Source organism: Oncorhynchus kisutch, linkage group LG26 (assembly GCF_002021735.2).
Source record: "Oncorhynchus kisutch isolate 150728-3 linkage group LG26, Okis_V2, whole genome shotgun sequence".
NCBI classification, from domain to species: domain Eukaryota; kingdom Metazoa; phylum Chordata; class Actinopteri; order Salmoniformes; family Salmonidae; genus Oncorhynchus; species Oncorhynchus kisutch.
In genome coordinates, this window is record NC_034199.2 from 21,049,075 (window position 1) to 21,065,548 (window position 16,474).

A 16,474-nucleotide genomic window follows, 5' to 3' on the forward strand; every position below is an offset into this window, starting at 1 on the left:
AGTTGGCTCAGGTCTAAACTCCAACTCCGCCAATCTTCCCGTGTGCCCCCCCAAAAAAACATTTTGGGAGCTGCGTCTCGGGCTTCCGTGACCTGGTCTTGTCCCCTGCCATTCTCTCCTCCCCGGTCCAGCTCGTCCTCCCGGGTTGGCGCACGCTGCTTGATCTTTTGGTGGTGGGTAGTTCTGTCACGGCCGTCTTCCTGGAAGGAATAAGTGGACCAAAGTGCAGCGTGGTGAGCGTACATTTTAGTTTTTTATTTTAAACTGTCACCAACTTAACAACAAACTAAAGAAACAACCGTGAAGCTTACAGGGCTAAGTGCCACAAACACAGTTAACTCCCAATCAGAGACAATGATAGACAGCTGTCCTCGATTGAGAACCATACCCGGCCAACACATAGAAACACAAATCATAGAAATAAAGGACATAGAATGCCCACCCAAATCACACCCTGACCAAACCAAAAAGAGACATAAAAAAGGCTCTCTAAGGTCAGGGCATGATAGATATAGATGCTTTTGTACCTGTTTCCTCCAGCATCTTCACCAGGACCTTTGCTGTTGTTCTGGGATTGATTTGCACTTTTCGCACCAAAGTACGTTCATCTCTAGGAGACAGAACGTGTCTCCTTCCTGAGCGATATGACGGCTGCGTGGTCACATGGTGTTTATACTTGTGTACTATTGTTTATACATAGGCTGTCATTGAAAATAAGAATGTGTTATTAACTGACTTCCCTAGTTAAATAAAGGTTTTAAAAAATTATAATAAATTGCCTGTGGGTTTTCACAACCAAATAATGTCTGCACAAACTGTCAGAAACCATCTCAGGGAAGTTCATCTGCGTGCTCGTCGTCCTCACCAGGGTCTTGACCTGACTGCAGTTTGGCATTGTAACCGACATAAGTGAGCAAATGCTCACCTTTGATGGCCACTGGCACCCTGGAGAAGTGTGCTCTTCATGGATGAATCCGGCATTCAACTGTACCGGGCAGATGGTAGACAGTCTGCATGGCCAGGATCTGCACACAATTCCTGGAAGCTGAAAATGTCCCAGTTCTTCCATGGCCTGCATACTCATCAGACATGTCACCTATTGAGCATGTTTGGGATGCTCTGAATCTAAGTGTACAACATTGTCTTCCAGTTCCCGCCAATATCCAGCAACTTCACACAGCCATTGAAGAGGAGTGGGACAACATTCCACAATACACAATCAACAGCCTGATGAACTGCGAAGGAGATGTTGTGCTGCATGAGGCAAATGGTGGTTACACCCGATACTGACAGGTTTTCTGATCCACGCCCATAAATTTTCTTTTAAAGGTATCTGTGACAAACAAATGAACATCTGTATTTCCAGTCATGTGAAATCCATAGATTAGGGCCTAATTCATTTATTTCTATTAACTGATTTCCTTATATGAACTGTAACTCAGTAAAATCTTTGAAATTGTTGCAGGTTGCGTTTATATTTTTGTTCAGTGTAGTTCAACTAACACCAAATGACTGCAAAATGTAGTTAAACTAGTTGAACTACATGTAGTTCACTACATCCCAACTCTGCCCCCCCCCCCCCCCCCCCCCCCCCCCCCCCCCCATCAGAGTCAAAGACGAATCTCATCTGTCACTCAAAGATTTGTGGTGTTTTCCATGGGATTATATTTTCCTTCATTGCAGAACCTTGTTGAGTACCAAATATTTTCAAATTAAGCGTCGGCCGTGAAACTACTCAGTCGGTGCATTCAGAAAGTATTCAGACCCTTCCCATTTTTCAACATTTTGTTACGTTACAGCCTTATTCTAAATTGGATTAAGTAAAAAAAAATCTTCATCAATCTACACACAATACCCCATACTGCTGTTCAAAAGTTTGGGGTCACCTTGAAATGTCCTTGTTTTTGAAAGAAAAGCAAAAACAATTGTCCATTAAAATAACATCAAATTGATCAGAAATACAGTGTAGACATTATTAATGTTGTAAATTACTACTGTAGCTGGAAACGGCTGATTTTTTATGGAATATCTAAATAGGTGTACAGAGGCCCATTATCAGCAACCATTACTCCTGTGTTCCAATGGCACGTTCGGTTAGCTTATCCAAGTTTATCATTTTAAAAGGCTAATTGAATATTAAAAAACCCTTTTGCAATTATGTTAGCACAGCGGAAAACTGTTGTTTGATTAAAGAAGCAATAAAACTGGCCTTCTTGAGACTAGTTGAGTATCTGGAGCATCAGCATTTGTAGGTTTGATTACAGGCTCAAAATGGCCAGAAACAAATGACTTTCTTCTGAAACTCGTCAGTCTATTCTTGTTCTGAGAAATGAAGGCTATTTCATGCGAGAAATTGCCAAGAAACTGAAGATCTCGTACAACGCTGTGTACTTAATCTTTTCTTTTTATTGGCCAGTCTGAGATATGGCTTTTTCTTTGCAACTCCGCCTAGAAAGCCAGCATCCCGGAGTCACCTCTTCACTGTTGACGTTGAGACTAGTCTTAATTTCTCAGGACAAGAATAGACTGACGAGTTTCAGAAGAAAGGACTTTGTTTCTAGCCATTTCGAACCCACAAATGCTGATGCTCCATATACTCAACTAGTATGAAGGAGGCCAATTTGATTGCTTCTTTTTCTTTAATTAGCACAACAGTTTTCAGCTGTGCTAACATAATTGCAAAGGGTTTTTTAAATATTCAATTAGCCTTTTAAAATGATAAACTTGGATGAGCTACAACAGCGTGCCATTGAAACACAGGAGTGACAGTTTCTGATAATGGGCCTCTGTATGCCTGTGTAGATATTACATAAAAAAAGTTTCCAACTACAATAGTCATTTACAACATTAACAATGTCTACACTGTATTTCGGATCAATTTGATGTTACTTTAATGGACAATTTTTTTTCTTTTCTTTCAAAAACAAGGAAAATTCTAGGTGACCCCAAACTTTTGAAAGGCAGTGTATAAAATGTTTTAATATAACGTGTTAATTTAGGTATTCAGACCCTGCTATGAGACTCGAAACTGAGATCAGATGGATCCTGTTTCCATTGATCATCCTTGAGATGTTTCTACAACTTGACTGGAGTGCACCTGTGGTAAATTCAATTGACTGGACATGATTTGGAAAGGCACACATCTATCTATATAAGGTCCCACAGTTGACAGTGCATGTCAGAGCAAAAACCAAACCATGAGTTCGAAGGAATTGTCTGTAGAGCCCCGAGACAGGATTGTGTCGGGGGAGAAGGGCCTTACTCAGGGAGGTGATGGTCACTCTGACAGAGCTCCCTAGTTCCTCTATGGAGATGGGATAACCTTCCAGAAGGACAACCATCTCTGCAGCACTCCACCAGGGACTGGGAGACTAGTCAGGTTCGAGGGAAAGATGAACGGAGCATTAACGTGTCAGCATTGTTATGTTTTCATGTCCAGATGCTGTCCTGTCCGGTTCCATGGGTATGTCATTTTATGCAAAACATTTTTTAAAGAGGCAGATCTTTAAGACGTGAAGGTCAATCAATTAGGAAAATTTCAAGAACTTTGAAAGTTTCGTCAACTGCAGTCGAAAAAACCCTCAAGCACTACGATGAAACTGGCTCTCGTGAGGACCGCCACAGAAAAGGAAGACCCATAGTTACCTCTGCTGCAGAGGATACGTTCATTAGTTAACAACCTCAGAAATTGCAGCCCAAATAAATGCTTCAGAGTTCAAGTAACAGACACATCTCAACATCAACTGTTCAGAGGAGACTGTGTGAATCAGGCCTTCATGGTCGATTTGCTGCAAAGAAACCACAACTAAAGAACACCAATAAGAAGAAGAGACTTGCTTGGGCTAAGAAACACGAGCAATGGACATTAGACTGGTGTAAATCTGTCCTTTGGTCTGATGAGTCCAAATTTGAGATTGTTGGTTCCAACCGCCTTGTCATAAAGAAAAACTCTTGAATGAGTAGGTGTGTCCCAACTTTTGACTGGTACGGCATGTAAATAAGATATTTCATTTTTTTTTATTTGAATACATTCTAATACACAAACATTTCTAAAAAGTTGTTTTTGCTTCATTATGGGATATTGTGTGTAGATTTATGAGGGGGGAGGGGGGAACATTTTAATCCATTTAAGAATAAGGCTGTAATGTAACAAAATGTGGAAAAAGTCAAGGGGCCTGAATACTTTCCTTATTCACTGTACAAATGAAATGTATTACATTTAGTAATGATCCATGTAGTCTATTTGTACTAGAACTCTAATTATTGTCATTGCTCATTATACCTTCACATTTTAAATAGAGCATTTGGAAATGGAGACCAATGTCTAGACTGTTCCGTCAGTTCAGTTCACCTTGATGAATGTTGGCCATATGGTAGGTAATGTCAAGCTCATGAAACACGAGAAGGTAATTTATCTGTAGAGGACTACTCGGTACCCTATTTGAATGGGATAAAGTAATTCAATTTGTGATATACAGTATGTTTTTTTAAAAACCTATTTGCATTTATATATTATGGCAACCAAAAAGTTGTTATCATACTTACTGTGCGGACGTGGCTGGTGTTGGAGATGAATGAACCCAAATGTCATACTATTAGTGGTGCCTGGATGGGGGCTCACAGCTGTGTCACTGTCAGTTCACGACCTACACTTCGAGGCTATAGCATAATAGCATACAAGTACTGCTTGCGAACGACCACTGCTGTCCTCCGTCCAACGTTTACTATTCTCCAATCCTAACAGGACTAACCCTTAGTCTACTGCAAACAACGTCAAATCAAATCGACCAAAAAATTATAAACTGATCAAATCCACCAGTCTAAGCACCAGGAAAAATTATAAATAATTAATTATATTACGTTATCATAGGTTAACACCCAGGGATTATATTTGGCTTCCCTCTAGTCTAAAATGTCATATCGTTATAATATTTTTACAATTCTAGGGTTATTGTAAGGTGGACGAACTTCAATGTCCACTAGATGGCGCCATGTACAGTACCAGTCAAAAGTTTGAACACAGGTATTCATTCAGAGGTTTTCCTTGTAACTATTTTCTCCATTGTAAAATAATAGTGAAGACATCACAAATATGAAATAACACATATGGAATCATGCAGTAACCAAAACAAGTGTTAAACAAATCAAAATATATTTTATATTTGAGATTCTACAATGTAGCCACCCTTTGCCTTGATGACAGCCTTGCACACTCTTGGCATTCCTTCAACCAGCTTCACCTGGAATGCTTTTCAAACAGTCTTGAAGGAGTTTGCACACATGCTGAGCACCTGTTGGCTGCTTTTCCTTCACGATGTGTCCAAACTTTTGAATGGTACTTTACTTTCACAAAATGAAATGAAAATAATCCGTTTCCAGAAATTCAGAGAATTCTAAATGTTATGTACACTTTTAATGAATATGCATGTTTAATTAAAAAAAACAGGTTAAGAAAAGATTCAGAAACGACCAAACTATCATTTGGATCCACAATTCAGGTCCAATGTCCTCAGATACACATAATAAGCATTAGGAGCCCCCCAAAAAACAACCCAGTCAGACCAAACTACATGATAGATCATGTAGACTTAAAAAAGGCACTTGGTATGTATTATACAGGTACACACACACACACTGGACAGAGGGGGAGACATTTAGATTGAGAGCCCCTCTGTTCCAATAGGCCTATCAACACTTGCATTTAACTTACAATAGAGCAATGTATTGGACATGCGTTCTAAGTGGAATGCTACTGTGCATATTGGTGTAGCCATAGACTCCAGTTCCAAAGGTGTTATAATGTCTTAGTGTGTTTGCTGTGAAAGATATCCACTGTGGTCTCCTGGCACTGCCTCAGGTCATAGTCACAGTAGCCGATGGAGAAACGACCCTGGGGGAGAGAAAAAACATTGAATAAATACTACTGGATTATTATTCGGTTGGTTCTATATTTTTGACAATATAAAGTTAAGACTGAACATAGAGGGGAGAAATATCCCTGGTTGAAGTCTTGCCTTTGGTTTCTTGAAGTAATCCAGTCCTCTTCCTATCTTGATGATCCAGCCGTTGTCAAACCTTAGGGGATCATCATCATCATCATGCTTATAAAACCTACATAAATCAAAGACTCTAATGTGCATGCGCCATATGGTGCATTAAAGACCTCATTTAACCTAAGCCACTGATGCTATCTGATGCCACTGATGCATTCTGGGTGTGGAAATGGATTGATTGAAATTGATGGTATACCTGATCTCCCTGTCGTGAAAAGTGGAGTACTGGAGGTCCAGACACACATCCTGGCTCTGTAGACTCTGTTTGAGCTCTGACAGAGCACTGGCCTGCTGAGAAGAATTGTCCCCCTGCAACACACACAGACAGGTGGATTAGGGAAACAACACATGAGATACAGTAAGTAGCTTGGCATTTTGAGTAGGTTTATAACTGTACAATAAATGGAGCAACTAAGCTATAGACCTCTTACTACGAGTTCAAACTTCTGCAATACAAATACTCAGTTGTGGCATTGATTGATAATGATATCGATGCTATTGGTACTATATCTGAGTGTTTAACATATTGTCTGTCCCCAGAGTTGGTCATTTTAAGGGATTTTAATCTGGATTGTCTATCCCCAGCCTCAGATCAATTTAAGAGTATATGCATTGATTTGAACCTGACACAATTGATCTCAAAACCCACACAGATAAAATGTGAAAAACCCTTTTAACTCTTCATTGATTGATTTAATTCTTACTAATAACCCCCATAAATATTATAATATATGTCTAATGGAGTACTTGCATACGATCTCAGTGATCATTGTCCCATAGTATGTATTAGAGATACAAAACAGCAAAACACTAGTAATCCTTGTTTAATTAAGAAGATACATTTTTAAAAGTTCTGCTCAAGGGTTTCTACATGATGTGTTCCACTCTGATTTAGCAGCTGTCTCCTGTATTCCTGACCCAGAGTTGGCTCTAGAAAATGTATATTCCATATTTATTCCTCTGGCAGATAAACATGTCCCTTTTAAACAATTCAGAGTCAAAGATAGAAAACCAAGGATTCGATCTTCTGCGTTATCTGAGCTCATTCAGGTGCTTTTTATTTGAGAGAAACGGTGGTGTAGTTGACCCTGGTCTGTCAATTGCCTGCTCTTCCCTCTGCCAGCCATTAGCTGACTTGACAGTTAACCCATCAACTTCTAGTGAATCTTTGTTTTCATTTCAACATTTTACTATCTGTGATGTGCTAGATGCCTTGCTTAAAATTCATGTAAAAAATAAATACATCTGGAGCTGATTTGCTTGATCCATTTTTGCTGCAGCTCTCTGACCCCCTGATTGCTGAATCATGAACCCATATTTTTAACCTGACGATTATAGCTGTTACTATCCCCAAGGTTTGGAAGGCGCCCCATGTACTCCCCCTTCACAAAGGTGGTGACCCTTGTGACCTAAATAAATGATCGGCCTATTTCTAAACTTTCTTGCCTAGAGAAAATATTAGAATCCTTGATTAATTCTCAGCTCTTTCTTTGAAATGTATTCTAAATGTACATCCGTCAGGTTTTAGAGGGGTGGAACAGAGAAGGCTTAGTTAGTAGGCTAGTGGCCAATCCTCTAAAAGGGCTTCTGTTTTTGAGATACCCCAACACGAGGTACTGTATAACAAAGTACAACCATGTTTTTGGATGGTTTTATAAAAATATTTGACTGAAAAAGTGGTTAAATTCATAGATATTGTGACACACCCTCTTAACTCAAACAGTGCAGAATAAAACAGATAAATAATATGTACATAAAGACATATGAATGAGTGATGGTACAGAACGGCATAGGCAAGATACAGTAGATGGTATCGAGTACAGTATATACATATGAGATGAGTAATGTAGGGTATGTAAACAAAGTGGCATAGTTTAAAGTGGCTAGTGATACATGTATTACATAAAGATGCAGTAGATGATATAGAGTACATTATATACATATGAGATGAGTAATGTAGGGTATGTAAACATTATATTAAGTATCATTGTTTAAAGTGGCTAGTGATATATTTTACATCAATTTCCATCAATTCCCATTATTAAAGTGGCTGGAGTTGAGTCAGTGTGTTGGCAGCAGCCACTCAATGTTAGTTGTGGTTGTTTAATAACAGTCTGATGGCCTTGAGATATCTGTTTTTCAGTCTCTCGGTCCCCGCTTTGATGCACCTGTACTGACCTCGCCTTCTGGATGATAGCGGGGTGAACAGGCAGTGGCTCGGGTGGGTGTTGTCCTTGATGATCTTTATGGCCTTCCTGTGACATCGGGTGGTGTAGGTGTCCTGGAGGGCAGGTAGTTTGCCCCCGGTGATGTGTTGTGCAGACCTCACTACCCTCTGGAGAGCCTTACGGTTGTGGGCGGAGCAGTTGCCGTACCAGGCGGTGATACAGCCCGACAGGATGCTCTCGATTGTGCATCTGTAGTTTGTGAGTGCTTTTGGTGCCACGCCGAATTTCTTCAGCCTCCTAAGGTTGAAGAGGCACTGCTGCGCCTTCTTCACGACGCTGTCTGTGTGGGTGGACCAATTCAGTTTGTCCGCGATGTGTACGCCAAGGAACTTAAAACTTACTACCCTCTCCACTACTGTCCCATCGATGTGCTCCCTCTGCTGTTTCCTGAAGTCCACAATCATCTCATTTGTTTTGTTGACATTGAGTGTGAGGTTATTTTCCTGACACCACACTCCGAGGGCCCTCACCTCCTCCCTGTAGGCCGTCTCGTAGTTGTTGGTAGTCAAGCCTACCACTGTAGTGTCGTCCGCAAACTTGATGATTGAGTTGGAGGCGTGCATGGCCACGCAGTCGTGGGTGAACAGGGAGTACAGGAGAGGGCTCAGAACACAGTGTTGAGGATCAGCGGGGTGGAGATGTTGTCACCTACCCTCACCACCTGGGGGTGGCCCGTCAGGAAGTCCAGTACCCAGTTGCACAGGGCAGGTGATTAAACCACCATACGCGGGGGCCTATGCCTTATGATTAACGAGACGTGGTGTGATCACAACAACATACAGGAACTCAAGTCCTTCTGTTCACCTGACTTAGAATTCCTCACAATCAAATGTGGACCTCATTATCTACCAAGGGAATTATCTTTGATTATAATCACAGCCGTATATATCCCCCCCCCCCCCAAGCAGACACATCGAAGGACCTGAACAAACTTTTAAATTAGACATTTTTCAGATTTGACCTGACTATTTTTGTGTACTTCAACTATGTTAGGAATCCAATATGCCCACCATATACACTCAAACACCTTTGTCTGGGTATATAAAAAAAAGTCAAACAGACTGCTTGGCATGGCAACACCAAGTATTCCAAATCACACACCTCTTTGAGGATCAATGAGGCAACTGGGAGGCTCCAAATAAAGGAAATAGAATCCAACCCTGGACTCTGACACCTTCTGCCATGCTCTACAATTTGCCACCGCTGTGGTAGAACTTGCCCTTCCAGGGTTGGGCTCTTAAGTCACCTCCTTATCATTTAGAAGTGAGCTTTGATTCATTGCTAGTCCAATATTTCCACCTGCATCCAACCAACATGACCATCCACTGGCTCACTGCATTTGTGATGCAAATTGGGATGCTCCGGTGCACTCTTATCCTGTTCGGGTTGAGCTGCCACATTGCTTCATCCAGAAAATCATGTCCACCGTCATGGCTGTCTGCCCTGGAGTTACTTGGACTTGGTGACATTTATGGTGTATGGGGAGGATGAAACCACACATGACAAGAGCATAAGATAAGCTGTTCACCACCATGAACCAACAGCCTGACACTCAATGACTAGAAATGCCATCAACTTAGTGGGCCTTCACGTCATATGAATTGCACCTCTCCAATATCAATGCCAACCTGAATCTCCCAGAACTCTCCTGGATAAGCCTACTCCACCATCAGTCCTCCCCTCAGGTAGTTACTAGAGACAGAGACACCATGGAACTGGACTGTCAGGAGGCCATTCAACAGCCAAAATGCCACCTGGAAATGGCTGGTGTGCAATGCCTTCATATTTAACTATTTTGCTGCCAACCATGTGACACCTGAACTGGACTTGCATGTAAAGAATGATCTTTCATGCTGGGGTGACTCATGCACTGGTCTGGGAAACGGTGAAGTAATGTTTGGCAATTGTATTTATTTATTTAATTTCACCTTTATTTAACCAGGTAGGCCAGTTGAGAACAAGTTCTCATTTACAACTGCGACCTGGCCAAGATAAAGCAAAGCAGTGCGACAAACAACAACACAGAGTTACACATGGAATAAACAGTCAATAACACAATAGAGAAAAAAAAGTATATATACAGAGTGTGCAAATTAGGTAAAATAAGGGAAGTAAGGCAATAAATACACCATGGTTGCGAAAAAATAAAATATTGGCAATTAAACACTGAAGTGACAAATGTGCAGAAGATGAATGTGCAAGTAGAGATACTGGGGTGCAAAGGAGCAAAATAAATAAATAACAGTATGGGGATGAGGTAGTTGGATCGGCTATTTAGATGAGCTATGTACAGATGCAGTGATCTGTGACCTGCTCTGACAGCTGGTGCTTAAAGTTAGTGAGGGAGATAGGGTCTCCAGCTTCAGTGATTTTTGCATTTCGTTCCAGTCTTTGGCAGCAGAGAACTGGAAGTGAAGGCAGCCAATGGAAGAATTGGCTTTGGGGGTGACCAGTGAAATATACCTACTGGAGCGCGTGCTACGGGTGGGTGCTGCTATGGTTACCAGTGAGCTGAGATAAGGAAGGGCTTTACCTAGGAAAGACTTATAGATGATCTGGAGCCAGTGGGCAATGAACATATGCCAAACAAAAGGCACCTTAGAATGGTAAAACTTGCTGTATGTGATCGTTTATGGTGGCTGGGGATTGACTGTGAAATAGTGGTCTTTGTGCTCCATGCTTGTTCTGCTCCACCTCCTCTGCAACCCTTTTACTGTCCATCAAAGCCCAGGGATCATCTTCAAATGCATGCGTGTGTGGATCTGTGCTACGTCCCTCACAACCAACACTTCTTAGTTATAGTCTATGACCTCGCTATACTAAATAACCTCTACCATAACCTGAGGTCACTCTCCACCTCTACTGCTGGTGCTTGCCCCATTCCATAATCAATGCCAACCACCAACAGTTGATGTTCGCCAAATTATCATCCTAACTGACTTCCAAATGAATATATAAAAAATATGTAGGACGTGACCTGAATGACTTTTTAGCACATTCAACATAAACAACTCTGCCCACAGGTCAATTATGTGTTGGAAAGGTCTAAAGGCAAGTCTGTTTGTGACAGCCCTTTCACAGACTCCCCTTCACAACCAGACAACCAATCATTCCACTACTGGAGTTACCCCAGCAGCATTCAGGCTGGGATAACATTCCAATTAGTCAATGGGTCTCTTTGGTATGCAAGCTGCATCTGCAGACTGCCTATACCGAACTGTAGAAATGGAAACTGATCACCCCACAGCTCCAATACCACGCCAGCCATACAGGAAGGATACTGGCCTTGTCGCTGCAGCATGTCTAGAATGACCAGTTTGCTGTGCAAGCTGGTCAGACCCCAAAACAACAACCACCACTGGCTACTTTGTCTCCTCACCCTGTAAGGACACTCACATCCTGGTTACCTCAAAGACTGAATCAACATTGCACACTTAGTTTTAGTTGGGGAAAGAGGGTTGTACATATACAATACTAGAGTAGCTGACTGTTGTATTATGGTTGCGTTCCTGTAAAGCTACGGTGTGCTTGTGTCGTAAAAGACTTGTTATTATTTTTGTGGAATTGCCCAATGTTGATATGTTGTAAGTGTTTGAATGAGATTAAAACATGAACACATTTAAAAATGAGTTGGCTTTGGCTATTCAAACCAACAGAGGCATGGCAGTGACACTCATAGTCTTAGATATACCAAGAGCCTTATGAAACCATTTTAAAAGACAGAATAACACAGTACAAAATGAACAAGGGCTACTTGTATGCAGGCAAAGGTGATTGAGTGTAATCATGTTGGCCATATTGGATTCAGCATCAAATTGATTCACAACCATCTTTATAGACATGAGTGTTGTACACAATTCGGAAAAAATGCCTAATTTATAAAATATAAAGATAATCTGTGATGGCCCCCTGACTTAGTTGCAACAATAGGGGCAAAATATATTTTTTTTATCCTTTAAGGAACCTTGGAGAAAAAAATATATATATTTCAATGTCTGTGTCCACATGTTTTCCTTAGAGCCAATTACAATAGCCACAACATCAATTAAACGTGTAACTGTGTGCATTTTCATCAGGCAGGACCATACAGCACTGAATGAGTGCACATTTATTTGGCTTGGAAAGTTGTCTATTGAACAGAGACCAAAAAGTGTTCATCATAAATATTCATAGTTCATATTTCTGCCTATCGCATGTGTGTTTACAGATCTACATTTTCAAAATGCTTTAAGATATCCTAATGTGTGTTTCTGTATGTAGGGGATACAATTGACAATTTGTATTCCAAATTTGAGCAATATCAGAACTTGCAATATTGGGGTACAGGAGCTTGTGGCCCACTCCCCCTCCAGCCAGGCATTATTCTGCACTGTTTGAGTTAAGGGGGTTTGTCACAATATCTATCAATTTAACCACTTTTGCAAGGAACATATTTTTATACAAACATCCATTTCATATATGGAACACCTGAGAGATATAGAAAAACATGGCTGTGTTTTGTTACACCTCAGGTAGGGGTATCTCAACATTTTGTGGGCCTTGCCACTAGCCTACAGTTAGTTACCTCTTCCTGAGAGGTCAGGAGGTGAATCCTCTTCACCTTACAGCTGGCCTTCAGCAGCATCTCACAGAACCTCAGGAAGTTATACAGCTAAGAGGGCAGAAGGGTCAAAGTCAAGATCTCATGACTAAACCAGCATGGCAATGGCATCCAAGGCAGATTCCACTATCATACTAATAGACAAACCAGCTTTTGAGGGAGCAGAACACCCAGAGGTAATAGTACCTTTCTGCAGTATATCATTTGGTGAATGTGTTTGATAGTGTACGGGTAAATTACCTGGTGAATATGTCGGATGTAAGGGTCCTCCACCCAGACCTCAGTCACCCCCTCGGTGACGTAAGGCCTGAACAGAACCTCGTAACTATAGCCTGTAGCATCATCTGCTATCCGGATCTGCTCATGGTACTTCCCCTCTGAGTGGGAGAGGAGTTGAGAGAGGGAGGGATAAGAAGGGAAAGAGGCAGAGATAGGCAGTATTTATGTTACATGCATTTGAAATACACTGAACAAAAATATAAATGCAACATTTTAAGTGTTGGTCCCATGTTTCATGACCTGAAATAAAAGACCTCTGAAATGTTCCATTCACCAAAAACCTTATTTCTCTCAAATTGTGTGCACAAATAGTGAGCATTTCTCTTTTGCCAAGATAATACATCACCCTAACAGGTGTGGCATTTCAAGAAGCTGATGAAACAGTATGATCATTACATGGGTGCACCCTGTGCTGGGACAATAAAAAGCCACTCTAAAATGTGCAGTTTTGCCACACAACACAATCCCAAAAATGTCTCAAGTTTGAGGCAGTGTGCAATTAGCATGCTGACTGCAGGAATATCCACCAGAGCTATTGCCAAATAATTGAATGTTCATTTCTCTACCATAAGCTGCCTCCAATGTCATTTTAGAGATTTTGGTAGTACATCCAATCGGCCTCACAACCGCAGCCCACGTGTATGGCGTTGTGTGTGTGTGAGTGGTTTGCTGATGTCAGCGTTGTGAACAAAGTGTCCCATGGTGGCAGTGGGTTCATGGTATGGACATGCATAAGCTATGGATAACAAACACAAATGCATTTTATCGATGGCAGCTTGAATGCAGAGAGATACCGTGACGACATCTTGAGGCCCATTGTCGTGCCATTCATCTTTCCCCCTATCACCTCGCATGATAATGCCGGGCCCCATGTCGCAAGGATCTGTACACCATTCCTGGAAGTTGAAAATGTCCATGTTCTTCCTTCCATGGCCTGCATATTCATCAGACATGTCACCCATTGAGAATGTTTGGGATGCTCTGGATCGATAAGCATGTTCCAGTTCCCGCCAATATCCGGCAACTTCGCACAGCCATTGAAGAGGAGTGGGACAACATTCCACAGGACACAATCAACAGCCTGATCAACTATGAGAAGGAGATGTCGGGTTGCATGAGGCAAAAGGTGGTCACACCAGATACTGACTGGTTTTCTGATACATGCCCCACCTTTTCTTTTAAGGTATATGTGAACAACAGATGCATATCTGTATTATCAGTCACGTGAAAAACTTAGATTTATGACCTAATGAATTTATTTCAATTGACTGATTTCCTTATATGAACTGTAACTCAGTAAAATCTTTGAAATTGTTGCAGGTTGCGTTTATATTTTTGCCAAGTATACGTTTTTTAATTGCTTCTGAGTATTTTGTATGCTGTTGGATCCTGTATTTTACATTATAGCCATTACCATATATATGATTGAATATTATCTGCTGTTGGCTTGTGTGGATGTATGTATGTGTTATGCAACATAGCTGACTTGAAACATTGTTAAAAGTATCAGGGCCATGGGACTTTCTCATGATGGAAAAATACAGAGAAGCATGAAGACAGGAACTGTTCAAATTAGTTGGGAGGGCGGCACATTCAGATCGGGGTGTTGTGAGAACAAGTGGTCTTTTGTTAGATAACAGGAGCCAGGTGCGAGATAACGGTATGGAGCATGAGAGCCTGGATGTTCTTCACAAGCAAGTTACATCTATCAACAGAAGCGCCTAGAGGCGGGGACCCGCCTGAGCGCCTGCAATAGGCTGAGCAAGTTTAAACCACGCCCAGTCTCTACTGTGATAGGCCAACAGACGGGTTGGAACTGTCTATCACAGTATAAAGAATACTGTTTTACATACGTCTTGTCAGTTCCCTGTTCTGCCCTGCGTGGTATTACAGTGAGCCCGTATATACGAAAGTTGCATTTGCCATTTATTACTTAGCTAATAAAAAATACATAGTATAAAATTGGTGATTCATTGTTATATTTATCCTGATACCAGATTCGAATTTACGCAACCCTAACAATGCTAAACTACACTCCAATGCATTTTGTAACAAGATCCTTTCAAAAGCTGCAATTTATATTTTCAAAATAACTAAATACTTTTCTATACCATTTCTTTACAGCGGTTCAATTTTGTGGCCCCCTTTCACCCTACATTGGAAACAAAAAGTCTGATGGCACTATGGTGTGATAAGATTGTCTGCTAAATAAACAAAATGTACATGTAAAAATGAACAACTGCAAAGCATGCTCAGTATTACTCTAATGAGCTAGGCTCCGTAAAATGGTCAATGACAATACCCAGTGTGCTTTGCAGTTGTTCACTTTCACATACATTTTGGTAATTTAGCACACCCTTACCCAGTGACAGTGCATCCAACTAAGGTAAATAAACAACAACATATCACAGTCATAGCAAGTAAGGTGCAGGAATGATTCCTTTGGGAAAGTGACATCCGTTCTCTGAGATCCATTACCTTCTTTTAGTTGGTTGACATGGACTTTGATCTGTTCTGCTCGGTCCATGTAGCTCTTTATCTTCTGTCTGTAGTGGACTTTCTTCGAGTCATCTTTTACAGCTGTGAACAGATGAGTAGATCAGTAAATCAGATGTCACCCTCATACCCCTGTGACTGTGACAGTGTGTGTGTTACCTTTCAGCACGTCCATCAGTAGCTGGATCCCCTCCTGGTAGCACACTAGCGACTCCTGGAAGCGCGAGCTCTGGTCCAGCTCCACGGCTCGTTTCAGGACGGAGATGGCAGAGGTCTCCATACCAGGGACTTGCGTCATGGTTCACTATCTGGTAAAAATGGACTGAGATTTTGAGTTCAATGTGTCAAGTTGTGGATATTTGTAATTCACCTGGTTAGAGTATGCCATAGACGGCAAAGGAGTATGCACATGCTTCGTCCGTCCACAGCTCAGCGACAGGAATATTAAATTCGTCTGAGTCAGCTTGAGGTATCAAGTCTTCTTTGGCACATCTTCAGAGGCAATACAATGCATCAGTAGACCCTTCTTAAACTCCTCATACTTAGATTATATAAACATCGGATGACGAGATATCATTCCATTAATTCAAACGTAAATCTGATCAAAATCATCCTCTCATACCTACTAACTTCCTGATGTTGGTTTGTTTACTGGCCCGTATAAAGGTACGCATGAATAATAATTCCCCTGAGCAACATATCCACGGAAGTGAAATGCCTAAATTAAATATAAATGAATTAATTCTGATATACACATGTAAAAAATTTTGTCAAACCATATAGTTAATCATACAATATCACACTGTAAAAAAATCGAC

The 16,474-nt window shown here is 41.2% G+C and overlaps 1 protein-coding gene across 2 annotated transcripts; it reads right to left on the reverse strand.

Annotated features, from left to right (window-relative positions):
• Window positions 1-5,382: 5,382 nt before the first annotated feature.
• Window positions 5,383-16,358, reverse strand: mitd1 (MIT, microtubule interacting and transport, domain containing 1). 2 transcript variants are annotated; one of them, XM_020461239.2, is made up of 8 exons: window positions 16,279-16,358; window positions 15,816-15,964; window positions 15,639-15,740; window positions 13,122-13,258; window positions 12,846-12,932; window positions 6,250-6,362; window positions 6,015-6,075; window positions 5,383-5,890 (listed from the first exon to the last, which is right to left on the reverse strand). In XM_020461239.2, exons 2-8 carry the CDS (start codon window positions 15,952-15,954, stop codon window positions 5,795-5,797), a joined length of 735 nt encoding a protein of 244 aa, XP_020316828.1. In that variant the 5' UTR covers window positions 15,955-15,964; window positions 16,279-16,358; the 3' UTR covers window positions 5,383-5,794. The 2 variants fall into 2 exon arrangements, with proteins under 2 accessions (XP_020316828.1, XP_020316827.1); XM_020461238.2 differs by having other exon boundaries at window positions 15,816-16,148; window positions 16,279-16,342.
• Window positions 16,359-16,474: the final 116 nt, after the last annotated feature.

Bases quoted from the DNA above. Each gene is read 5' to 3' on its own strand.
- mitd1 (XM_020461239.2), bottom strand. From the start codon at position 15,954: ATGACGCAAGTCCCTGGTATGGAGACCTCTGCCATCTCCGTCCTGAAA. The intron at 13,259-15,638 runs GTAATGGATCTC...TCTCCCACTCAG, and splicing joins TGTCAACCAACTAAAAGAAG to AGGGGAAGTACCATGAGCAG. The intron at 6,076-6,249 runs GTATACCATCAA...TGATCCCCTAAG, and splicing joins TTTCACGACAGGGAGATCAG to GTTTGACAACGGCTGGATCA.